The sequence below is a fragment of the Vespa velutina genome, chromosome 23 (genome assembly GCF_912470025.1).
Source record: "Vespa velutina chromosome 23, iVesVel2.1, whole genome shotgun sequence".
In the NCBI taxonomy this organism is placed as follows: domain Eukaryota; kingdom Metazoa; phylum Arthropoda; class Insecta; order Hymenoptera; family Vespidae; genus Vespa; species Vespa velutina.
The window spans coordinates 955,001-982,500 of record NC_062210.1 but is presented as its reverse complement, the minus strand read 5'-3'; the positions used below and the strand labels follow the sequence as shown (position 1 = coordinate 982,500).

The 27,500-nt window shown below is 31.8% G+C and overlaps 2 protein-coding genes and 1 long non-coding RNA gene across 4 annotated transcripts in view; 2 read left to right on the top strand and 1 right to left on the bottom strand.

Moving 5' to 3' along the window:
• LOC124956711 overlaps positions 1-1,708 on the top strand; it is a 338,980-nt gene extending 337,272 nt beyond the window's left edge. For both annotated transcript variants that reach the window (XM_047512882.1, XM_047512883.1), the window contains exon 23: positions 1-1,708. This exon is cut by the window's left edge and continues 2,631 nt beyond it. The gene's annotated coding sequence lies outside the window, so the exon portion shown is untranslated.
• Positions 1,709-2,584: 876 nt separating this feature from the next.
• Positions 2,585-4,679, bottom strand: LOC124956713 (syntaxin-17). Its single transcript, XM_047512887.1, has 5 exons — positions 4,256-4,679; positions 3,977-4,172; positions 3,621-3,832; positions 3,326-3,542; positions 2,585-3,202 (listed from the first exon to the last, which is right to left on the bottom strand). Exons 1-5 carry the CDS (start codon positions 4,385-4,387, stop codon positions 3,054-3,056), a joined length of 906 nt encoding a protein of 301 aa, XP_047368843.1. The 5' UTR covers positions 4,388-4,679; the 3' UTR covers positions 2,585-3,053.
• A 20,192-nt stretch (positions 4,680-24,871) lies between these two features.
• Positions 24,872-27,500, top strand: part of LOC124956735 — a 12,525-nt gene continuing 9,896 nt past the window's right edge. The window contains exon 1 of the long non-coding RNA XR_007103357.1: positions 24,872-25,155. This is a non-coding gene — a long non-coding RNA (uncharacterized LOC124956735). The remainder of the gene's footprint in view (positions 25,156-27,500) is intronic.

Here is a 27,500-nt window from a genome sequence, read left to right as displayed (position 1 = left end):
CGGTTTCTCACAAATCAATATTGCAGTTTTGATTATGATTTCTTATACATACATACATATACATATATATATATATATATTCATATGTATATATGTATATATATATTCCAACTTTTCATAAACTAATAATAATACATTCCTTTTATCGTATAAGCGGATGAATGGTACTATTTTCTCAAACATTATATATTATGCAATATTTATAATGAAAAAGTCTGAAATATCTGGCCTGAAAGGAGAGAGATCATAATCACCTGCATCAAACATTTAAGCCATTGAATGAGAGTGGTGTGAATTAATAATCCGAATTGAAAATGGCAAAGCTCCATGTACGTAGATTGTAATCCTTTTTTTTCACTTAGTTTTTTTTTTTTTGTTTTTCTTCCTCTTCGTTTCTTTTTCACAACAACGTCTAATCTATTCTTTTTTTATTTTTTTTTTCTCTCATGATAAAGTACGATATTTAATTTATTTATTAAGTCAATACGTAATTATTAAATTGTTCTTTTTTTTTTCTTCTTCTTCTTCTTTAAAGAAAAAATCATATAAAACGATTTCAAGAATTTGTGTATTAATCCGAAATGTATATTGAATAATAATGTTATACACCACTCTTATTTGATCTGACTTATTTAAGACTGGTGTCTTATATATGTCAACGCATTTGTAGTTGAATACATAGAGAACACATTGGTACTACATGTAGCAAAATCAGAATTTTCCTTTTAATATAATTCTGTGTTGTTATTATATTGCTTCTCCAAGTAAGTCAACTCGTGAGTTAGCCATTCTTATTGCCAAGGTCTACCAAGGTATCGTAATTATACCTTATGGAAAATGACCAAATTAATTGTTTATTTTATATGTTGGAAAGAAGAAAAGAGTTTAAAGTTAAAAGAAAAAAAAAAAGAAAAAAAAATACAAAAAAAAAAGAACTTAGAATATAGATCGTAGGAAACTAAAAAAGAAAAAAAAAAGGATAAAAAAAAAGAAAAAAAAAATTAATTCTTGACACACAGTCTGATGCACCCAATGGAAGAGATTTATAATCCAAATAATTACATTGATATGTTTATTTTCTTTGACATTTTTTTTTTCCTAATTTTCAGCCAGAAGATAAGAAGAAATATATATATATATATATATATATATATATATATATATATATATATATATATATCTTTTTCTACAATTTAGATTTTATAAAAGGAAGACCAGAAAAAAAAAATATATATATATGTGTATGTATATATAAAACATACGCCATACATCGGTGCACCTGGCTGAGCGTCCTAATCTTTGAAAGTAAAACCGAAACGAACGAAAGTACGTAAATCTTTTCTATTTTCCACGAGACTATTCGTTTGGTATTGCTTTTAAAACGAAGGATGCTTAATTAATGATAATATAAATATGATAGAGAGTAAAAATCTCGTAAAAAAAAAAAGAAAAAAAAAATCGATACACGTCGATAGTCATTTTAATATTTACATGCTCTTAGATATTTATTAATATTTTTTTAAGTAGAAACTTTTAGTCCTTAGATTTAAGTAATTTGCATTACCATTAATAAAATGTATATATATTATATTATATAACACAATTGTGTGTTTCAGTATTGTAATGTGTCTAACACCGATGTATTTTATTATTTGCTAAATATACTGTATTGGGTGCCTTTTGTAGTGAACCCCAAAACGCTAATTAATTATAAAAAAATCCGTTTTTTCTTTTTATATATATATATATACATACAAAAACAAAGGCGATTTAAGAGATTATTCTCTCACGATACAATGAATTAATATTACGATGTAAATGAATTCATACACGGTGTAATATGTAACAAATCTAATTTTATATCTTTCTCTTTAAAATTTTTTTTAGCTTCAAATCAATCTATTTTACGTAATATTATATATGAAAACAACAAAAGTATAATATTTTGAATTTTTTAATTAATTGAAATAGATTGATATATTTAATTTTTCTTTTTTTTTTCTGTTTCTTTCTCGTCGACGTACTAATTCAATTAATTAAAAAAATAATTTTCCATGGAAAATTTACAATCTTACAAATTAAATTTTTAACTTTTTTTGAAGCTAATTATATAATTTTAAACCTTGTATTGTTTTACACAGTCATTAAGACTTAGCAGGAAAGGTATAAAGACCGACGTTAATTTTTGAAAAGCAACTAGCGAGCTTTGTCAATCATCAGACTTTAAGTTAATAGAAGCTTCTAGAAAAAAGTTTACAAACGTTTCTAACTTTAATTTTGCAGGCACATATAACTTACATAAGTACGTGGTAAGTATTTTATAAATTATTTCATATATATAATAATTGTTTTCACATAATAACCTTTTTTTGTTTATACCATTGATGTAAAGTAATGATTCTTTCAATATAAACAATATTATTGTAATTAAACGTATTCGCATTTGTAATGTGTTATTTATAATATTTTATAAAACATTTTATTAATTAACAAAATTTGCAATATATATATATATATAAATACGAATTATATATTCAAATTTTTTATCCACATACATACGTATGTATTTGTAGTTGTAAAAATGTATTTTTTGTTATATGTAATTTTTAAATCTAAAAAAGAATATTTGTAGCGAGACGAAATATTTTAAGAAAGCAGTAGAATTAAAAACTTCTTAGAGTATTTAATACTAGAATTTAAAGTATCTAATAATAGAATTTAGAAGCTTCTTAATATATTGCCATGTTAAAGCATTGAGTATTATTGGTCCAAAACTAACCTAAATATATATATGTATATATATATATATATATTTCTTTTTATTTTAAAAATTTTATATTAAAAAATTAGGTGTTTCCACCCCTAACATAATATTTACATTAATATAATTTATTTTTATAGAAAACCAATAAGAAAAAAAGTAAATCATTGATTAGTGAATTAATTGAAAGATAACCTATTTCATTATGAATACACTCAAATATTTTAGTAAGTGACTAAATAATGTTGCACACTTTAGTATCTTTCAAATTATTATCAGGTTCGGCTTTATGTCACAAATCTTTTTTGGTTTTATTCAATCTTTCAGGGAGAGATGAAGATTTTTTAATGTTTTGTTGTTCTTCAAATGGATTACTGGATTTTCTATATGTGTTCTCTTCTGTGATTTGTTTTTTCTTTAAGATGGAACCGCCAGTAAATCCTACAATTAATGTACTTAGTAAAATTCATGAAAGAATTGCAATATCCATTTTTTATAGTTCTATTAGAAACTTTTCTAACATTGAAAATAATGTTATAACAGACTTTATTGATAATTAATTACCTAAAATTCCACAACCAAGAGCTGTTAATCCACCAATTTTTAAACCTGCGAATAAGCCTATAGGTCCACCCACACAAGTTCCAATTAATGCTCCAGCCAAAGGATAAGTTACTGCTTTGTATTTTGATGCTTTTACAAGGAACTTCGTACCTTCATTCACATTGATTTGTGTTTCTTCAATATTATTCTCTATGTTATTTGCAGATTCTTTTTGATCCTTGTATCAACATAATTGTAATAGATATAAATGATTCATTATTAGACATAACTTTAAACAAGTGAAGTGAACACTTACATGTACTATTTTGTTAAAATCAGTAAAAAGTTGATGTAATTGACATATATCATCTTGCAGATCTGTCCAGGTATGCAAACATGCTTGCTGTCGTTCCAAATCCTCATGTTCTTTGTGCATTTGGACATTATGATCTCTAAATGCATACTGTGCATCCTCATCTTCTTCTTTGGGTGAAGAAGGCCCCGATAAAGGTAAGTCCAATTGTAAAACTGAAAATATTGAATTCATGCGCAAACATTGAATTCATGCGTAAACATTGAATTCATGCATATATATATATATGAATTTAAATATAAATAATAATAAAGTTGTTAATCTTGATAGATATTTTATAACGGTATTAAAAACTTTACCTAAGTATTCTTCAATTGCATTCATTATACTATTTCTAGCAGTTGCTGTAAGTTTATCAAATTCATTAATATCATTGTCTAGAACCTGACCCCTTAGAGTATCCATCTGATAAAGCAATTCTTTCAATTGTTTTACAATTCTGGAAACATTTATATGTTCTTTCCGTACTTTTTCCCAATCGTGTTGAAGTTCATACTACAAATAGAATAATTTCTTCCATATGAAAAATTTATAAATAATATTTATATAACGTACTTGATTATTATTAAATCACTTACTTTTTTAATATTACTCTTGTGACGTTTCAGTAAATCAACATGATGTGGTATAGCAACATTAAAATTACTGATTTGAATTTCCAATCGTCTAATCGGCTGTTTTATGACAAGATTCTCCATTGATAATGACATTTTGGATTTGTTGATTTTATGATTTAGAAATTATCAATCATATACTTATTTACATAATAAACAATGTTACAATAATATATCCATTGGTCATTGTCACTGAATTATATATTAAACTGTTATTTACTGACTTTTATTCAGGATAAATTATCTTATATACGCGGTGCTGGTTCATAACATGTTAAATTTAGTTACTATTTTTATTATATTATTTTTATGTAAAAATAATCATCGATCAGCTGTTTAATACCAGACGATAATGCGTATTTTCACAAACCAAGCAGACTGTCATTCAGTACGCAAGGAATATAGTAATGCCCTCTATGTAAGATTCTTAAGTTAGATTGATCTATGGTTGTGCCGACATATTCCAAGATCGCGCCAGATGTATTAAAAAGAACGAAAGATATTTTAATGAAATAAATTTTCACATGATTATATAATTATATATCATACAAAAAAATATATATATATATATATATAAATTCAGAATTATCATAAAAGAAATATTTTTCAATTTGCAAAAAATATTCCTTAGGATTATTTAAAAGTATTTGATACACTCTCTCTTAACTTACGTTTAGAGCCATTTAAGATTAGGACAGATATATAGAATGATTTTTTTTTATATTAATTTCATTATATAAATATAACATATTTTTTCTATTATATAATTAATGAAATATTATTTTAATGCGATACATATGGAAAAAAAAAAAAAAAAACAATTATCTCAGATTAGTATCATCCAAAATTGAAATGAGCATACATAAAACGATTATTCAGTATTTTATAAAGAAATGATAATTACAAGTTTTTAATACGATACAGATAAAAAATGTTATGGATCAGGATCGTCCAAAAATTATTTAATATTTTCAGAAATAATGTTTCAATCGATTTAAGATTACCATGTATATATATATATATATATTGGATTATTTTATATTTATTATATTATACGATGTACACGTATATTGATATGTATGCCGTATATATTGATCTTTGATAAAGAAACGATAATTGCACGCTTTTAGGTATCTATTATCTTGCGGTTAAAAACACAATACGTTCCAAATGTATTTCAGGATAGTCGGTTAAATCTATAATTTCGTATAAAATCGGTAGAGGTTTCCATAATGAAAAACCGATTGCAAGCGAATAGGCCCTGGTCTGTCGATGACGTGTAATCGAGTCTTCACCCTTTCTCTCTCTCTCTCTCTCTCTCTCTCTCTCTTTCTTCCTTTTTCTCTCTCTCTCTCTCTTTCTCTTTCTCCTTTACTTCTCACTCATTTCTGTCTCCCTCTTGAAGCTCTTTATTTCTATACTTCTTCCATTTCTCTCGAATTCTCTGGTTTCCATTAGTCTTCATATGTCACAAACACGTTTGCGCGCACAAACACACGGTTCGTTCACGTTTTGTTACGCCTTCTCACATGATCTTTTATTTTCAACGTTATTCATAATATTGCGGATAACCTCGGTCCTTTACTTTACCTCTTTGACCTTTCGTTATCAATCCGATGGATGATCACCTTGAAAAACGTTTAATGTTTTTTCCTGTTTCTTTTTCATGTCTTCCTTCCTCTTTCTATTTTTATTCGCATTTAATTCCAACAGTTAATTATTATTCTTTCATATAACTATTTCTCTCCCTCTCTCTCTCTCTTTCTCTTTCTCTGTTTATATGTGCGTGTGTGTGTATGTTTGTGTATATAATCAATAGTTAATAATACATACACAGATAACATCTTTAAACGTTATATGTATATAATTTATTTCCTGTAGGCAAACTAGTATTAATTAATACACTCGACATAATAATTTGCTCAACAGTTGGGGAAACTCAAATTTCAAATTCCTACATCTACGTTTAGATATAAATTTCGAAGTTGTATTATCTTGTAATAAAGCAACCCGTAATTTTGGGCGTATATGTATTTCGTCGAAATCGAGGCAACAAATGTTTCTATTACTATTTACATGCCATGCCATTTGGTTTAAATTGTTTGAACTTCATCGAAAGTAACATTATTTCAAATCGTTGAGATTAATATGTTAGAAACACCGATATACATATGTACGTATATATGTAGATATGTTGTAAATTGATAGCTAAACATAAGTATTATTTGTATCAACAAAATTTTGTCGGGAAACGGAGAGGGTTAAAGAGGAAGGAGTAGGTGGGAGGGATGTGTGCGAGGGCTGAGGGGAAGGAGGAGGGGAAGATTGCATTGTATTTAGACAGAATATTCATTCTCCAGGATATTTTTCCTTTTTCATTTGGGATTCGATTATTCCTATTCGTTGGACATATTTCACAGTGATGGATATTTTTCGTTCGTCATCGATATATGTATGTATCCAGAATAGAGTACGATTTTCAAGGAGAAAACGATTTCGTCGTACGACGTACGTACGTACACGTAGATATTTACTATCATATGTATATGTAAAAGAAAACTGATAGATGCCTATAGAATATCGTGCTTATGTATATCGCCGTATGACAATATTTTATACAGAGTTATTGATACGTCGCGCTCGAGAGAAGCGATATTGTTATGCACATTTTAAACCCTCGTAATGCCACGCATTCGACAGAGATTCTTTGCTTATAGATACACACACACACACACGCACACAGACATAAGTATATGTGTTTTTATATGTATATATGTATGTATATATGTCTGATAGTTTCGATCCTCTTCAACGTATGCATTCTAGAAGTACGTATGTACATACGTCGTATTCGAATAAAATTCCAACATTTTTATCTTTCATAGAAAAGAAGAAATATTCTTCGTATTTGATAAGAGAATTAAGACATGATCATATACGAAATGATATATGAAATCTTTCCTATCAATTTTCTTACTATAATTTGTTTGTATTAAAGAATTGATATGATATAATAATAATAATTCAATAAATTCAAATAAAATTCAATCCTTTCTATTTTCGATATATAATAATATTAAGAAAAAGAAATATTTTTTCGTTAATTAAGATACGATCGTTTATATCGAATACGATATTATTAAAAATAAATATAATAATAATCTTGTTATTGTATGTATGAATATATTTCGAATGAATTAGAAAAAAAAAAAAAAGCAAAAAAGAACTGAATATTCTTCGTGCAAGACGATTAAAATTTAAGTCACGATCATTCGTATCAAATCCATTTAATAATTTAAAAGTATTATCTGAAAATATATTTCTAATAAATATGTAATGATTATAATAATATAAAAATTATTAAATTAATCAAATTCAATTACATCTTATTTCGAACAATTCTCATAAATATATATATATATATATACATATATATATCTCATACATAATATATTGTACCGCGTGTTCATCATAGTCAGTCAGTTTTTCATTTAAAATAGGAAATTGATACTTTCGCCTATTTAAATCGAACATCTTAAAGATATTGAAAAATACGACAGTCTGTCGAGTACGTCAGCAGAATTTATTTTAATTTCCGTTAGAAATATTAATATGTAAGTTTAATCTACGTTATAATTTCTGATAAAAGCTATAAAAACTTTTTTTCTTTTCTTTTATCTTTTACATAACAAAAATTTATTTCTTATTTTTTAAATATGATATTATTTTTTATCGTAGATAACTCATTTCATTTTATTCTATAACATTTTGTATTGTGTAAATAAATACACACACATACACATATATATTACAAGATACTTATAGCAATCATGGTTCTGTAGAAATTCTTTATCTCTATCTTTCTCTCTCTCTCTCTCTTTTTCTCTCTTTCTTTTTCAACACGACAATTCTTTTTATCTACAGTCTTGATTAATGTATCTCACAGATACACCTTACCAAAGAAGTATATAGTTATATATGTATATATGTATGTATGTATTTTACAGCGGATGCTCTTTTTTTTACTCTCTCTCTCTCTCTCTCTCTTCCTCTCTTTTTCTCGCTCACTCTCTCTTCATTCCGTTCTCTCTTTCTCAAAGCTTATCACGTCTTTAAACACTTTCCTTCCTATTCTATCGTAGAAAGAAACAAATGGATTGTTAAATCGTACGACGGAAACGATTAGCAGATAGGTAGGTTGAATAATCGTACCGATCGTACGACACTGATACGTCGTTTCTTTATATCTTCTTTATTTCTTTCTATCTTCCGTATTATAATTTTCATCATTTTTTTCGAAATCTCCCTTTTCGTTCGAAATGTTTGAAGTAAATGTTTTAAGAAAAATCTTAAAATGTTTTATATTAAAGAAAGGAAATTAACTTTACTTTTACTTTTTCTTTTATTGTCGTAAATTATTCTTCTCGTTGTTATCAAATAAATATAATTAAAGATAAAATTTAAGATGATTTTTCGTGATAAACTAATAGATATATTTATCTATGTATAAGGTATTCACGTGGATAATCGAACTAAATAGTAACTCGTGTTAGCTTCGAATCGAATGGCCGTATGATCGGTGACTGTATCAATTAATTCTACTGGTGTCGCGGTAATCACGGTATCATCCGAGTGTTACATCGACGATAACTGGTATATGCTACTGCCCGTCAACCAGTGTATACCCCGAAAATTCCACGTTTAAACACCGGGGATCTACCTATTGCAATAATTTATCGGACGATTCAACGTATCCATAATCAATAATCGCATATGATACGAATCGTTACGGTTTTGATCATATAAAATCATTATATTTATATACATACATTAACTAATGTTAAAGTATTTGCATATCGTATCTAAACGTATTAAAGAACGATATTAATTAATTAATATCGTAGGAGGGCACCGGAGTTTATCAAAAGTTAATCTTATATATTCGAATGAATTCAAATTATTTTTGATCGTACCATTTTTTGTAATTGACAATAATTAGTAATTATATTATAAATTTATATATCATTTCTATTTTCATTTCTTTCTCATGTTTGTATTTTACGTTCGAACGATCCGAAAATAATTTAATTTCTCTATCGAACTCTCTCTCTCTCTCTCTCTCTCTCTCTCTCTCTTGTCTTCAGAGAAGATAGTATCGAGTAAATAGCAGAGTAAATAGTGGAGTTCAGAATTTAGAGAAGTGGTGCGGGTAGTCATGGTTATGATGGTGGTAATAGTAGGTAGAAGCTCAGATATCTCGAAGGTTCGATTATATGATGTCTCTATCGAAACATACCAATAATGAAATATGCGAAGTCTCAGGAGTACTATAATATTAAGCACGTATCTATTAAAGGTGGAACGAATATACACATATACGTATATATATATATATATATATATATATATATATATATATATATATATATATACATGTATATAACGTAACGATACATTTTTCCTACTTTTATAAAAATCGATAATTAATTTCAACGAAAATAGTACTGGTAATGAATGGACTGTATAAAATATACCGTACCCGGTTATTTAATATTATAATAGAAAATATCGATGATTATAATAACAATAATACGTACGAGCATGTACCTGTTGTACCATGATAAATTTTTTGCCCTTTTTTCTTTTTTGTTTTTTTTTTTTTTTTATATAGAAATTAATACTAAATTTTGATTAACGTACATGAATAAAAATAACATAAAAGTTATCGTTATCAGGTATCGTAGATGTTGAAATGGACGTTTGATATGAATCTTATAACCATAGTTAAAGTGTCGTGAAACGTAAATGCCGTTCCCAAAGCTGATACTAATGGTATAGCGATATCAATGAAGGTACCTTACCAACCTAGTCGGTACGTGCTTAACGGTAAGTATTAATTATGTCTATGACATAAAGCCTCGAATGTGCGTGCGTGTTCGTACAACCGATGCATTACATTTCGCATGGGTTCCTATTAACAGGGAAGTTTCGTGTATTCGATGTTTGTTGACATTCCAAGTTTCCCGTAGGATTATTGAACTTGTGGGACATCCCGGATCATACTAGACATTATTAATATGAACTTTGATACCATGCCACGGAATATTCTCCCCCTCTAGGATTATTTTTCCTTTTGTTTCTTTTTTTCTTCTTTTTCTTTTCATCTTTTCTTTCTTTTTTTTTTCTTCTTTCAAATTCATATTTTTAATTCATATTTTTATTTACAATAAAATATAAGTGAAATTTTCATTAAAACAGGAGAATTAATATTTTTTTTTTTTAATTTTTATCCGGCTTATTACGTATACACGAGTATATATATTTTCTAAATACAATTAATATATATATATATATATAATTTTTTTTAACGTTAATAAACAATGTTATCGAACGATTGATTTTACATTGTATATTAGAATTTAAATATGATAAGTGTTTCACCGTAAAATTAATGTAATTATTTTTTATTTATAATCATTTAATCGTTCATTAGATACCAATATATAAAAGAGAATAAAGCATAGGATGATAAGTTATCGTTTGTAAATCATATAATATTTTCATAATAACAATAACAATAATAATAATAATGATAACGATGATAATAATAATATATTTTATTTAATTATTTGGTACACGCAATTCAATAGAATATTATCGCGACTGTACTAACTTCTAACTACTTTGAATTATTCTTAACATCATTGATTGCTTTAATGACACTGATGACTCTAATTTGGAATAAAGTTTATAAATGTCTATAAATTAACACACGTGATGTTTCCCACTACGGGAATTATTACTATTAACGAAAAGGGAGAAATACTCTAATGTTTATCTCAACTCGATACATTTTAGAAATGTATATATTGGTTTACTCCTAGATATAAGTTCTATTTCTCATAATACACACACACACACACACACATATATATACATACGCGCACGCATAAGTACACATGCAAACGCATGGTATATTTACTTAGAATCCTATGCTTATATTTCTCACATCCTACATATATTAAGGCATATTTGCAAGTCAATTTCAAACAAACTTTTGTGAAAATATAACAAGCTAATAAGAGATATTATATAATTTATATCTACATATATACATATATATAAATGTATAAGATGGTTGTTTATTAATAAAAATATTTATAAATACATTACGTATGAGATACAAATATCGGAAAGAATAAAAAAAAAAAAAAAGAAAAAAAAGAAAATAGAAAAAAGAGAAGAATAAAGAAAAGAAAAGGTATGCATTATTTAAAAGCGATACTGAAAGATATCAATTCGCATATAATTAAACTCTTACAACAATCTCGATCTGATCTTTAATCCAAAGGATAACATTAAAAAATAAGTTTGTCGATCGATCTCGAAGAAACCTTTTATTCTCGTAAAAACTTTTGTAGGAGTGCGTATGCATAGTGTCTCGAATGCAGTAGGACGATGTTGTTCTTCGATCGTGAAAAAGATAATAGAACAAAAAAAAGAGAAAAAAAAGAAACACGACGAATAAAGGAAAAATTTTCAAAGGAGTCGTTTGATCGTGTAAGAAACTAAACCGATAGGTGGGGTGGGAGTTAGGTGGTAAGGTGGTAGGAGGGAGAAGGGTTAAGACGGAAGACGAAAGATAGGGGAGGGAAATATATAGCGGAAAGCGTAAGTCGAGGGATATAGAGTGGGTGGTGGGGAGGCTGAGGTATTTCTTAGGGGAAAGAAAATGCAGGCGGTAAGGGCGGGAAAGGTGGTATCGTGGGTGGATGGTTGGGAGAGAGAGAGAGGGGGCAAGGGTAACGGCTCTGGTCGGTTTGTGAAATTATTTTCTCCGCGAGCAGAGAAACTTTTATCCAATATCCAAGGCAACATCTGGAAGCAAACGACCTGTGCGCGTAGAGCAGAGTGTCTCTATGGGGGGGGTGGGCTTTCGGAAAATGTTCAATCGAGGAGGAGTAGAAGGGGGAGGGAGGAGGACGAGAAGAGGGATAGAGAGTATGAGAGAGTAAATGAGAGGGAGAGAGAGAGAGAAAAGTGACCAACCGGTAAACTGCATCCTCTCTCTCCCTCCTTCAGTTCTCACATCCCACCCCATTCTCTCTTCCCACCATTGGCTTTTAATTGAATCTTGGGATACGAAATGGCCTCATACCCCAAAGCACATCACACAACCACCCACCGAAAGTTTAGCTCGTGCTAAGGAAAGTGGATTCCTGAATTCCATTAACCCTCGATAATTAGCAGAAACGTTCGAGAAAATGGTGGCTTCGCGTAGTGGTCACAATAATCGTCGTCATAGTGATCGTTCCTTTTTCGTGCAAACCAACAGAATCCTATTGGTAGCGCGCTTGGATTATCTTTGATAATAAGCGGGGAAATACTAATTCTGATAAATCCTTGGATACAATTGTTCTAACATTAATTAACAATACGAAACTTAAATTTAAATTAAATTGAGTTTTTTTTTTTTTTTTTTTTTCATTTAATATCGCAGTATAGTATGTTGTATGTTTAATTCAAAGATTTGAAAATTTAAGAAATTGTTTTATTTGAAGAATTATTATATGTTATAAAGGAAGATAGAGTGGAGATAACATTTTCGCATTCTTTTTTTTCTTTTTTTCTTTTCTTTTTTTTTCCCTTTTCATTCGCGTGCAAACAAAAATTCAACTTCGACCTGTATAACTTTTTGTAAGGTGATTTACTTCTTTTTTTTTTGCAATCGAGAAGATGGGGGAAAAAAAAAAGAATTGTAATTAAAGATAATTAAGATAAAGGAGAAAAGTGTGAAAAGATAAAAAAGGATGGTTAATTAGGAAGTTAATGCGATAATAAATGAAGTTAGGATAATTAGATAAATTTATTCAATCTAAATAAACCTTTCATTCTGACATATCGTTATAAATATCCATTAAATATTAAAGTCGACATACTGACCTAAATAAAATCTCGAAAGGGAATCGTAAACGTCGATTTTCTAATGTTAATAATTAATAAATCTAATATTTATTCTTACTATTAGTCTGATGAAACATTGATCAAATTTTTCTTACATTAATTAAGAATAGAAAATTTGTAAAAATTTAATTTGCAGTAAGACCTTTATCGTTTTGTAATATTAAATAAGTTAAGATAATTAATTATATGATTAATTAGATAGTTAATAAAAGATAGAAAAAAAAATGATCTTTTATTTTTACAATTCGTGTGCAAACAAAAATTCAACGCTGACCTACGTACATACATACATGCACGTAACTTTTTCTTCAAGAAATAATATTATAATTAAACATAATAAAGGTGATAGATGATATAAGATTGTATATAAAAAGTAGGTAAATGAAAAAAATTAATGTGATAATAAATTAGAATAGAATAATCAATGTATTTAAGTTATTCTATCGAAATAGATTTCTAATCTTTATTCTTATTATAAATCGTAATAATTAAGAACATAAACGATCATAATTTTTCTCGTAATTGAATATCAAGTTTGAAATATTAAATTAATAATGAAAATAATATAATTATACGTAATAAAGTATATATTTATATCTGGATATATGAAAATGTAATTTGGTTTGATATTCCAATGGCCTAGGTTCGACGTTCCAACGACAACGAAGGATATTAGCTTCGTTTCTCTTGGATACGATATTTATTCCATTCCTAATGACAGATCGTCTGTCGTTTACACGCTGTGTCGTATACGCGGAACATGGTCGACCTAGATAAAGCCGCAAAATTGTCAGCTCTACCGTTGGGAAAAGAGTCGATTTATGGTTTGATTAAAAAAGTTAACCGACCTTTCCTGATGGCTTTGATGTGAATGCAACGCTCGATTCGTTTGATTTCGATGCCCGATAATCGTTTTCCGTACCACACCGACGATGTTATAAGCGTGTGTACCTGCGCACGTCCTTGTTTTTTTTTTCTTTTTTCTTTTTTCTTTTTTTTCTTTTTTTTTTTTTCCTTTTGTTCTTTTCCCTCTCTTTATTTTTCTTTCTATTTTATTACCATTTTCTTTTTTGCACTATCTTTTTTTTCTTTTTTTCTCTTTTCTTTTTTTTTTTTTTTTTTTTTCTTTTTAATATGTATTTTTTTTCCTTTCCTTTTTTTTTTACGCTCGTTATTAAAAGACGCACGACCGAATCGTTTTATTCTCGTTACTCGTCGTCGACCGAATTAACGGCGTGAAATTCATCGTCCGTTGGGATTAGCAGTGCGTCGAATACTCGTTGAATGATCGTTATTTTCTATCAGGTAATTTAAAAGCCGCTTTTTATCTCTCTCTCTCTCTCTTTCTCTCTTTCATACACACATACACATTTTCCGTAAATACATCGAGATATGGATATATATCGTATATACACACATATACATACACACAGTGTGTGTACATTGTATTCGTAAGAAAGGTTTGTCCGTGACCCGCAATAACATTGTCCTCTTATACACGTACATATGTGCACGTGCGCGTGTGTGTGTGTACAATATAATATATATATATATATATATATATATATATATATATTATATACATAGGTATATACGCGTTAATACTTCACTATATGTCTCTCGACCCTTTGCCCTTTCGGACGAAGCTGACAACCCCGAGGCACCAAACACAATAGCATTTCACCTCGCTCGTATATCGCCGAAAGCGAAGGTTCATTCGTGGTTTATTAGTTCTTGTACCTTTATAGGAGAATCGGCCGGCGTTCGTCTCCGTAAACGTTCGGTGGCATTTTGAGGATGACGTCAAGTAACAGAAAGAGAGAGAGAGAGAGAGAGAGATATATATATAGAGATAAATATAGATAAAGCGAAAACGGTTAGTTCGATTTTTCTCATTTCTTTTGTTTCAAATAAAAGAGTATCATTCCAGCTAACGAGGAAATTCTACGAACGTAGAATTCTATACTATAAAGACATCCACGAAATTTTCTTCTATGAGGGTTGTACGAGCCTGTGCGAACAAAAGAGTAAAGGAAAGAATGAGAGAGGGAAGAAAACGAAGAAAGAGATGGAAAGAAAGACAGAATGGGAGATAGAAAGAGAGAGAGAGAGAGAGAAAGAGAGAGAGGGGGAAAAAGGGGGGAAATAGAGAAAGAGAGATAGAGTGAGATGGGAGGGAGAATTCAATCAGCCGAATCGATGGCTCTCTACGACGCTATTGCCGTCAGAGATCAACTCCGTATATTCACTACCTGTCAAATTTTACCACCGGCAGCGTACTCGCAATTACATACTGGAAATCGATTGGAAAGTGGTTTTCCCTATGTCACCGTACGTGCTCCTGTTTCCGCGGGACGCGGAATCCGTATCTACATACGTGTATGCGTATATATATATATATATGTGTGTGTATGTATGTATGTATGTATATTTCCTTAACCAGCTTCAGAGAATGTTATCTACTTTCTTATATGTATATACGTATTGTACGTAAGAATCTATATGTGTGTGTGTGTGTGTGTGTGTATATATGTCTCTAACGTAAGGTATTTGTTTCATAAAATTCTCATCTTGAAAGTATACCGAATGGGATTGAAGGTCAGTACAAGAGTACTATTTTCGATCTTCGTAAATTTAATATTTCTTTCGACAAGGACATTTGTAAAAGTATATATACATACATATATTATTATTATTATTATTATTCCTATGAAGATACGCGTACGTATGTACATAATTGTCATAGTAATAGTAATATCACGTAGTTGTGATAGTAATAGTAATAGTATTTACTTATGTTAAATTTTTATTATTAACTGATATGAATCTTATTACAATCTTTGCTGATATCGTTTGAATGGACGATAAAATCTTATTTAAAAATGGCTATAAAAGTTCGTATATCGAATCGAAACGAAAGTATCAAAAGACATGGACAATCTTTTCGTTAATCGTTGCCAGTTTGCTTTGGTATATACGTTTTTGTATCTTTATATATTGGTATATATATATATATGTATGTATGTTGCTGTTACGAATCATAAAACTTTTAGGGAAAGGAACGTGGAAATGTGTGGTATAAGAGAGAGAGAGAGAAAGAGGTAGAGATAGAGAGAAAGAGAGAAAGAGAGAGAGAGAGAGAGAGAGAACGAGTTTCCTTTCATGGGGCGGTACATTTAGCAGACTCTAAACTCAAAGTTTATATCAAACTTTTTATAGTTCGCGGGCGAAGCGAACCCTCATAAACAATGTTTTTATTACGCGATCGTCGGCTATCGTTATCTTCAACTATTCCCGAACTTAATTCGATTGAGTTTCATCGAATGAAGTTTCGATCTTAAAGAGTTTATTATTCTAAAGAGTACATTCGTTCTTTCTGACTTAACGAAGAATGTTTTATTTCTTTTTTCGTTTCTTGTTTTTTCTTCTTTTCTTTTTCTTCCTTTTTATTTATTTTTTTTCTTTTTTTTTTTCATTTTCGGAATCACTCGAGACATTGTTTTCCGAGTGCACACGTCTGATCTATCTTTTCTTCTTTTTTCCATTTTCTTGATTTTACCCTTTCTCTTTTTTGTTTTTTATTTCCCTCCCCCATCTACCCCCCCCCCCGCCCCCTGTCGTCTTCATCCATTCCAGGAGAGGGTGTACAATTTTACGTCTTAAAATAATCATAGGAGCGACGCCTTCTCGCATCGTGTGATACGATAAGCGAGGGTAAGTGGCGTTCTTGGTAGAAGCTTGGAAATTAATTCCGTGGAAGAACCCCTTCGTTGGTCCGCCCTTCTTCTCTCTCTCTCTCTCTCTCTCTCTCTTCCGTTCTTCGCAAACACACAGGAGGGATGGTCCAACGGATATAGCTTTGGCCAAACTAACCTAACCCAATGCAAAGCACCCACGTTGTCCCTCTCACCTTGTGCTAGGCACAGTCCGCGCGTCTATCTGGAGTTGCCACGAACCACCAGGAACGAGATATCAGCTGGGGAACAATTCCAATCAATTTGAGGCGGATGTATGCGTTACCCCTTCCGGTCGGCCGCGAACCAAGCGATATGCCGTGAGAGTATAACCAGGGAACAAGGAAGGTATACGTACCCTATATAATCGACCACGAATTGCGATGCCTTCGAAACAATCGGATTTGTCCTCGTTCGCACAAGGTTCGCTTGTTCGGTTAACAATTTCAATCTCCATAGAGATATCGAGCTATGGATGGTGAGTGATAGAGAGAGAGAGAGAGACTGAGAGAGATAAACGACCTAAAATCGAAAATCGACCAAGAATTAATAACCTGAGAAACTCAAGGTTGAATCTCGCTTACACATCTTCTCTCTTGCTCTCTCTCTCTCTCTCTCTCTCTCTCTCTCTCTCTTTCTCCCTCTCTGTTCCTGTCTCTCTTTTTCTATCGATATTGTGAATTAAAAAAAATCTACCTGTTATATATCTATTTTCAATATAAACGGTAAATAGATACGTAAATACTTAACAATATATATTCTCGATGAAATCTTTAAGAGTGGCGCGCCGTTTTTATTTTAGAAAAACGTCGTATTCTTTCTTCCTTTTAAATTCTCTAGGCTTTGTTTTTCCTTTTTGAACTCTTTTCCTTCGGTTCGTGGTCGAGGGTGAATTTACAAATATACGAGTAGGAACCCGATGAGAAGAAAGGATTACGGGACAACAGGGAAAAGAGAAGACAAGGGGCTAGACGAAACTTGAAGGTATTGGGAAGAAGAAATAAGAAAGAAAGAAAGAAAGAAAGAAAGAATGAAGGAAGAAAAACAAGGTGGCTGTGGTGATGGTGTTGATGGTGGTGGTGGTGGTGGAGATGGTATATATAAAGAAGATACGAGAAGGTTTAAATAATCAATCGAATACGTGAGCTTCTTGTACTTTAGATACTAGAAACGCAGTAGGGATTGACCCTTCCGCGTTTAGTGTCGAGTGTTTGCGAATACTTCGTATTTCCTTCCCCATTCCCTTCTTCTTATCCTATGGGGTTCCTGTTTCCTTTACTTCCTGGCCATCCTAATGCCAATTGTATCTCCTTGTCTCGTCAATCTACCTCTTTCTTTCTTCCTTCCTTCCCTCTTTTTTTCTTCTTCCAAGGCTCACGTGTCATACTGTACCATAGAGGCAAGAACTAGCTCTGTCCTGCACACAAAGAGACCTTGGAAGTTGAGTTTTATGGGTGAGAAGGTCGACTTACTCGGTTTATGAGACTGACCCCGCTATCAACCAACCTATCCTACATCCCTTGCACAACTTATTTCCTTCCTTTTCTACTTTAACATCCTTGGAAGATGAGCTTTCACCCATCTAACCAGGTCCCCTAACTTTATTGGCTCACAAACGTATTATTCTTCTGTGGGAGGGTTTTTTTTCTTTTTCTCTCTCTTTCTATCCAATACTGCCACACAATCTCACGTGTAGTAGCTTCTTAATTATTTAATAGAATGTACATTATGTGTTCACGCCTATTCACAAATATTTATATTTCTTTTACAGTTATATGACTTTTCTTAGTTATTCTTTTTTCTCTTTTTGTCTGTTTGTTTTTCTTTTTCTTTCTTTCTTTCTTAGGAACAGAAGGTGCATCGTTCTATTTTCTTTTTTCTTTTTTTTTTTTTTTTTCCTTTATTTCTGATATTTTCGGATTTACATTTTCACAAGGATTCTTCCATGCATCTAATTAACACGTAACGCAGTTTTCTAAAGGGAGGAGAAAAAAAGAAAAAAAAAAAGAAGAAAAAAAACGAAAATAAAAAAGAAAGAGAGAAAAAAGGGAAAAGAATAGAGAAAAGCCAAGAGAGAAAGAGAGAGAGAGAAAGAGGAGAGGAATAGAGACAGAGACATAGGTAGAGATGCTTGCCAAGAGTTGAGTTAATTCTAACATAGCACGTGGGTTAATTTGGAAAACGTGCTTCCCGGATTGTTGCTATGGAAATGAGTCTGTCTGTCCTAGCATTCCGTCCTTATTCTCATAGTACGACTTAATCTCTGAAAGGGCAAGGGGATCCCCGGTAAAGTGTTGGACGAAGATGCGAGGAGAGAGTACGGGAAGAGTTCCAAAGGGAAATACGGCAACGTTAAGAAGAGAGACAGACAAAGAGATAGATAGATTGAGATAGAGAGAGAGAGAGAGAGAGAGAGAGAGAAACAGAGATCGCAATGTGAATGAAACGCCCAAAGGTTTAAGCGAAGGGACTCCACTATCCGGAAAGGTTGATACGGAAGAGAGGAAACGAAGAAAGAGAGAATAACGTCACGTACATGATGCACTAAAGGCACGTTCTTTCCTCGTTTCAGGATCCTCGGGTGTATTAATTCTACGTGAGAAAAACGGGGCGGTACTTCTATACTTTTCACATCACTTTGCTGACCAACGAAGGAAAATAAATGTTCAACCGGGTTTTTTTGATCTCAACTTTTCTTCCTTTTAGATATTTTTCACATAGCTCTAATGATACTATCAATTCACCTACGTAACCTTCTAATATTAATTATTTATTTTACTTTTCTTTTTTTTTTTTCTTTCCCTAGAGAAATTTCTAAAGGGGATCATTAATTATTGTTATTATAAATGTTTCGTTTCGTTTCTTTAGTTATATGATGAATTATTTTTTCTACAAATTTCTTCATATCTTCGAAAATCTTTAATGAGTTCTTTGTTATACTGATACTCATTCAATAAAATCATTTAAAGTTATAAAGTTGGAAAAATTGAGCACATGAAAAAAAAAGACACGAAAAAACAGAAATAAAAAGAGAAAAGAAATCATTCCTCAAAAAATCATTCAAGGTAGATCATAGATTAAGTATATTTAACGATACGTTAGAGCTTAAGAGTTATATCACGAAAAAGCACGATACTACCTTATGTTTGTGCGCTGGATCAGACCGGATTCGTCGTATCGCAACGAGCGCATTTACGCAAAGTCTTATTTACGTGTTCCCGCAGGGTGTCTCGCTATGGGTCCTTTTGGTATATATACCTTATATACCTACCACAACTCCTTTACGCCTACTATATCCTGTATAGAGTGGCATGAGGCGGGAGGCCTTGAGGGATGGGGAGCGGTAAAGAGGGGTTGCCTCGGCAAATGGTGCGTTTTCTCGCATAACTCTCTCCGCTTATAGGATGATAAATGACCGGCTGACTTAGTGCGTGCGCGAACGATGATAAGACGCACCAAAATTTAAAGGCTCAACGGGCTCTTCTTTCTTGGGTCACCGTTTATAACGGGTCCCATGTTATGCGATTATGTCGAAAAAGCGACAAGAAATTTTATGCTTCCTTTCTCATCGTTTATACATATACAATATACATATGTATATATATATATATATATATATATATAATAAACATGGCGAACGTGTTCTTTTTTCTTTTGTTTTTTTCTGTTTTTTTTTTAGAGCTTTTACGATACGTCCAATTCGTCGACACGAGTTTTCTATCGAATAGATAAGACATTTTCTTTTCCCCACCTTCAATTTATTAATTTTGACGATGATTGATTTTTTTTCTTTTTTTTTTTTTTTGTTCTCCTTCTTCAACGAGAAAGATAAAAGTACATTAATGGTAGAACGTTAACGTCGACAAGTAGCTCTACACGATATCATTTTAATCGGAAATTGATATTGTATCATTAATAATTTAACCCATCGCGATAGTATTTTTATAGATCTATAGATTCCTATCTCTATGGATCTATCGATTATTATCATATATTCGTATTAATCGGAATTAAGTTTCTTTGCATATGATAATATAATATAATATATATTTGAGATCGATCATATGAGATAAATAAAAAATTGACATTTTAACGATTAGAAGAAATTATTATCTATGTATAATGTTCCCTTTGAAAATTTAACAATTTTAACGAATAGAGATGAGAATCTATTATCTCAAAAAGATATTCCTTGATAATAGATAATAGACACTAGGAAATAGAATGTGGGAGCAATGACGTTTAAAATCGCTTTGTTTCAAGGTACTCTATATTGAACTGGTGTCCGGTTTCGAGCGTTAAAATCATGCGTGCTATAGGTACTTAGGCGATCCGGTAATGTGATTTGTTGCGCTCTGGCTACGAGCTCTCTTCGTATGTAGGAGCACTCGTTTCCCGATGAACATAGATTACTAGAGGGAGCATACTCGCTTCGATTTCATTTCACACATGAACATGGAGTTTCACTAATACATTCATACATACATACATTGATACGTACGTACGTATGTACGTACGTACATACGAGCTATTGGAAAGCACTTTGCTTCGTTCTCTTTCTCTCTCCCTCTCTCAGTCTCTCTCTCTCTCTCTCTCTCTCCCCCTCTCTCTCCCTCTCTCTCTTTCTATACGAATGAAAACGTGTCTATATGTATGTCAGTCTCGTTTTCGAAATCGGAACGTTCTCCCGAAGCTATTTCGCAGTCAAATCGACATCGTAGAAATGGACAAAGGAACGACTTAAAAGAGACGTCGTCGAGAGTTTCGATCATCATGTTTCAAAGTGGACGACGAGAGGAAGGTTATCAAGATCGAAGTAATAAATGATTCGATTTTAAACCTGGAGAGAATTTTTATCAAGTAATCGAGAAGGCAATACTCTTTCCTTTTTTTCTTCTCTTTCTCTCTCTCTCTCTCTCTCTCTCTCTCTCTCTCTCTCTCTCTTTCGATGTTGAGAACGATGAAAAATAGAATAATCGAATAGGAAAGGGAGGAAAAGAAATAGAGAGAGAGAAAGAGAAAGATTCTCTCCTTGTATGATTTTATTGAACAATTTTCATTCTCTTGAAACGACAAATCGGATAAATAATTTCGACACTATACCTCCCATGTCCCCACGCTCTCACTTCCATCCCCCGTGCCTCCCACTATCCTAACCCCCGCATCCCTAGAGCGAGTGAAAATATTAGCGCTTTGTGTTACGCTTTTGATCGGAACTTCCGGTTGGTATCGATAAATATATTATCGATCGACGATCGCGGCGAAATTATATGAGGTAATCATTAATGGGCTTGCAATAGCACGTTGCTTGCAATCACGTCCGAATTTCATTGTTTACGGAGCACAATCGTCCCGTGGCATTAATTAATACCTACCACCGTGGGCATATACACGCGATTAGCATTATTAATGCACGATAGGTTCGCGCGGTGTGCAATAAACGATTGTCTAGATCATAATGTAGGATTCCTGCTTTTGCCACGCGATACAAACTTTATTGTTGCGATATTACGTAAGTTACATTTTCGTTTGGCAGAATCGACAAGGATACCTATCTCTCTTTCTCTCTCTACCTATCTCATTCTCTTATAGTGCATCTTTCAAAAATTTCTACAATGTTATCCCTTTAAGAGCTTATCCCATTTGAAAATCCATTTTGAAAATATTTATAATTCTTCTCAAGAGTATTAATTAATACCTATCAATATTTTATGTATACGCTGAAATGCACGATCATTAATGTGCACATGTATGAGTAAATATTAAACTTTGGTTTAACGTATCGCTCAACTGATTAGATAGATAAATATATATATATATACATATATATATATATATATATATATATATATATATATACATATATACATATGTAGGTGAAATCTTGCAAATAGTAAAGCTGGATGAATGGAATGCCAGAGTTCAATTCGTTATTCGACGAATAACGCATCAGTGTGTTACTACTGTAATTTGTGCGTATCGGTTTATTACGTTTAAATCATCGTAATTTGTTAGGAAATAGGATCCATCGAAACGATCCGATCTGTAATCATCAATCGTTGGATCTAATTAAAAGAAAATTCATTATTTAAATTCGCTTTATCATAGAGATTTTACATCCGACAAACGTTCATACGAAATTATGAACAAAATTATGGGGTATAGCTTTTCGATTATGTCGTTGAAAGGAATATTACCCTCCCGACTACCCTTATCCCCCATTCACTATCCCATCCCCGTTAACACACCCGCCAATCCACCTCGTCGACACTTCGCTCTATACTCCTTTGCATTAGTTTCTCGCTATACTACACATAATGAACTTACAATGTGTTTAATTTAATTAACGTGCCTTCGCTCGCGACGAGATATACCGTGTCGACGTTGCTCCCATCCTTGGCATACGTAATACGTTACGAGCGATTTTCGTATCTCATAAAGGAATTAGCCCGGCGTGATCCTCTTCTCTCTCTCTCTTTCTCTCTCTCTCTCTCTATTCATTCTCTCTCTCTCTCTCCCTCTATATATATATATATATATATATATATATATATATATCAATCTCTTTACCTTTCTCTATCTATCTCTTTCTCTCTCTATCTTTATCTATATCTTTATCTTTTCTCTCCCTCCCTCTTTCTCTCTCTCTCTGTCTCTTCATCTCCCTCTTATTCTCTTTCGTGTACCACCCTGCGTATATTTCTAATTTCGCACAGTCGCTTTTCCCGTAATAATAAAAAGCAAACGCACGCGTTTAAATACTCCCGCGAGATGTATCCGGGAAACTGAAAGAGAAATTCAGCTTTACGCTTTTCAATGGCATCACTGCGCGCGAGGAAATTCATTTTTCTCATGCAAGCGTTAACGCGCGTACCTTAAGTGAATGAAATTCACGTATGTAACTCGATAGAATGTCATAGCTTTTGTGATGTCCGATGGTATTGTCGTGTTACTCTCATTGTCTTGTTTGAAATCCTCGACGTTTTTCTCGAAAAAAAAAGAAAAAACGATAATTCCCCGATCTCCAATTCTCATGTTACTTTTAATTATTACGATACATTAGAGTTCTCGGTTAATATGTTTGCGAATTGTTTGAAAGGAGGAGTAATTTGGAAATTAAATAATTAATAATTAAGTTCGTACTTTAATCAACGTTCCCGATATATCTATGTAATCGATAAACAATATAATCAATAATGAGAGTTACTACATGATATATATATATATATATATATATTATATTTTAATTTATTATTTTTTTATTTTATTATAATTTTTTTTATTATATATTATATATTTAATTTGTATTTATATAAATTTATATTTAATTGTTATTTATAAACAAACGAAACTTCTTAATTCATGAATATTAATTTTAATGAAAACTTTATTTGAATATTTAGTGTACCTTCGAGTCACTTTAAGAAAGTAAAATCGTACCTTTAAAGTTTTCTGAATTTCTTGCTTTTTCTTTTCTTTTCTTTTCTTAAAAATTTTTTTCTTTTTTTTTTTTTTTTTTTTTTTTTTTTATTTTCTCTCCTTTTTTCTCCCGACATAATTTGCCATGAAAATTTTATCATGTTTGAAGATCTATCAGACTGTTAAGAAAAAAGGTATTAAATTTATTACGATATTAAAAGTTTCGAATGTTAAACAATTATCTTTAATATCTACGATGAAAGAGTCTCAATTCGAGAATGAAATTATTCTCAATATCTTCTTGATATTGAGAATATTTGCCGTAATGTAAATACATAGGACGCATTATACATTGATTAGCAAAAATACGAACAGACTCATTTTGTTTACATTTTTCTTCTATATATCTTTCATCCTTGTATAAACGTTCTCTATTCAAGGATTCATTCGAAGGTTACAATGATAAACAGATTGGACGATTAGCAATGTAAAGAAATCTTTAGTCGGCTTTAAGCTCTCGTAGAAGATAGTACTAATCGCAATACGTGGTGTCGATTAAAGTGATTTAAAAATTTCTTAAAGGTTCGTTTCTGTTATTATGATATAATTACCACTGTGACACTCGAACTTGGACACTTTTGGACATATTAGTGTAAAATTATAACTCCTTGAGGCATTGTTTTGCACCGTTCCATTAAAAGTTCAAAGTGTATTTCACAAATTTTCAAAGGACTTTTATACTATCCTGTAAGTACTATTGATATAACGTTAGAATTCAATAGATTTAACATTAAACACATTATCGTTAGAGATAAATCAATAGATCATGATTATTGCGTAAATTATATACGTAATTAATTACTTCGACTTATGTAATTGTTATTTACACCTTGTAACGTTTAATATAATTCGTCATTTAATCCATTAATAAAGTGTTTCTTTTTTTTTTTTTTGTTTTTTTTTTAATTAACAAAAAGAGCTCAAAACCGTAAAACAAGTAAATGAAGAAAAAAAAAGAAAGAAAGAAACGAAAAATTTCGAAAATTCGCAAATAATTCCGTACTCGAAAAATTTCGAAAGGTCCATAAAAAAAAAAAATCCCTATAAGCTATTATAAAAAAAAAAAAAAAAAAAGAAAAAGAAAAAAAAAATCGTCGATCGATTTCACTTATTAAGTTTCTCATATTTATGGGATAAAATTTCACTGTTCATAGCTAATGCCATTAAAATCGAAATATTACGAGATTTATTTAATCTTTAATCGAAGATAATCATTATCAATTCTATCGGAAACTTATCGTTCGAGAATCGAATTAATTATTTTATTTGATGCCGAGTAAAAAGAGTAAAAAATAAAAGGAAAAAAAAAAAACAGAAAAGAAAGGATAACATGGCCGATCATGATAGACAATAAAGAGGTATTAAACGAATGAAATAAGATCTTTGGTTTTGGAAATGGTCGATGAATAGTTACAGTGGATGAGAACAGGTAGCGATCATTGGGAAAGATTTATGGTAGGGACAAAGCAGACGCTGTGTGAACGATCAACGTTGTACGCACATAGAAAAGAGAGTGATAGAGAGCTAGAGACAGATATACAGAGAGAGAGAGAGAGACACATAGAGAGAGAGAGAGAGAGAGAGAGAGAGAGAAGGATGGATTTGGCGAGAGACAGAGGACCCGACACCTTTCCACGTCGATCATCGATGGTACCAGTGAAATTCAGCGACGCGGTTAGTTGACTGTTGTTACAAATTGGAGCTTGATTGCGACGATTCGCGTGCGTGTTAACGTACGCATTGGTTAGGTAAACGTACGCGATTCGTCAATTCTACGTTCGTATAGAGGATAATTCGTAGCACTGGTGTACCATAGATATATACCTATACCTATATATAGATAGGTAAGCGAAGAAGAGAATTTTGGTTCGTTCACGTGGATTGAGAGAGAGAGAGAGAGAAAGAGAGAGAGAGAGACTGTGTGTGTGTATATGTATGTGTGAGAGAGAGAGAGAGAGAATATGTGTAACCCCTCGTAGCTTTATTACTCGTTTACATGGGCGAACGAACGACGAGTACGTTGACATTGGCAACGTGTTCGCGTGTAAAAAGGTCCCGGTACGCGATCGAGAGTAAGAGGAGGGTGGGGGATTGGGTGGTGTGTGGGAGTGGTGAGTTTGAGAGGGGAGAAGCGCGGTGAACGTAACGACGCTCATTTTTAACCCTTTACGTCGGAAAGAGGGTCGAGATTAAAGGGCAGATTTGCCACTCGATTTGCTATGACTCTCCTTGCTCATAGACGAGTAGAGACACGAGAAGAGGACACGAGAAGAATGAAAAAGAAGAAGAAGAAGAAGAAGAAGAAGAAGAAGATGATGATGAAGAAGAAGAAAATGAAGAAGAAGAAGAGGAAGGGGAAGGAACCACTTCCAGTTGAATGAACTCTATCAGAATTTCGTGTCTCCCGTATGGAAAGACGAGTACGCTTCGATTACTTTCTATGTTGTGAAGTGAGTCTACCCCTCTCTCTCTCTCTCTCTCTTTTTTATTTTATTTTATTTTATTTTTTATTCCTTTTTTATTATCCCTGTTGCTTCTTTCCCTTCTTTTCTTTTCCTTCTTTTCTTTTCTTTTCCTTTCTTTCCCCCCCCCCCCCCTTTCATCGAGACACGTGCGGAAGAAGGAACGAATTGTCAAAGAAAAGTAGAAAAAGAAAGAGAGACAAGAAAATGGTAGAACGGGGGTAAGTCCATAAAAGCTTTCGAAACGATTATATAAATAATTCATCGTTAATGAATTTTTCGAGAAAGAGTGCTTTTGTCTAGTACGTGGTTAATGAAAATAAACCGTTGTGTATTGCCGAAGAAGACAAAGAACGATTTGAATGCCGAGATCAAAAGTATTTCGCGGTTTGCCGGAAAGTAACAAGCTTGAGGGAGGGGAAGAAGGGTAGAAATGGTTTGGTTGGGTCGGGGGGGGGGAGGAGGAGGAGGAGGAGCAAGCCTGAAAAGGAAGTTTAAGTAAACCTTACTCGTTGTTCTTAGGGAGGAGACTTAAAGGGAGAGAGGTGAAGGGAGTGCAGGTAGGATAGG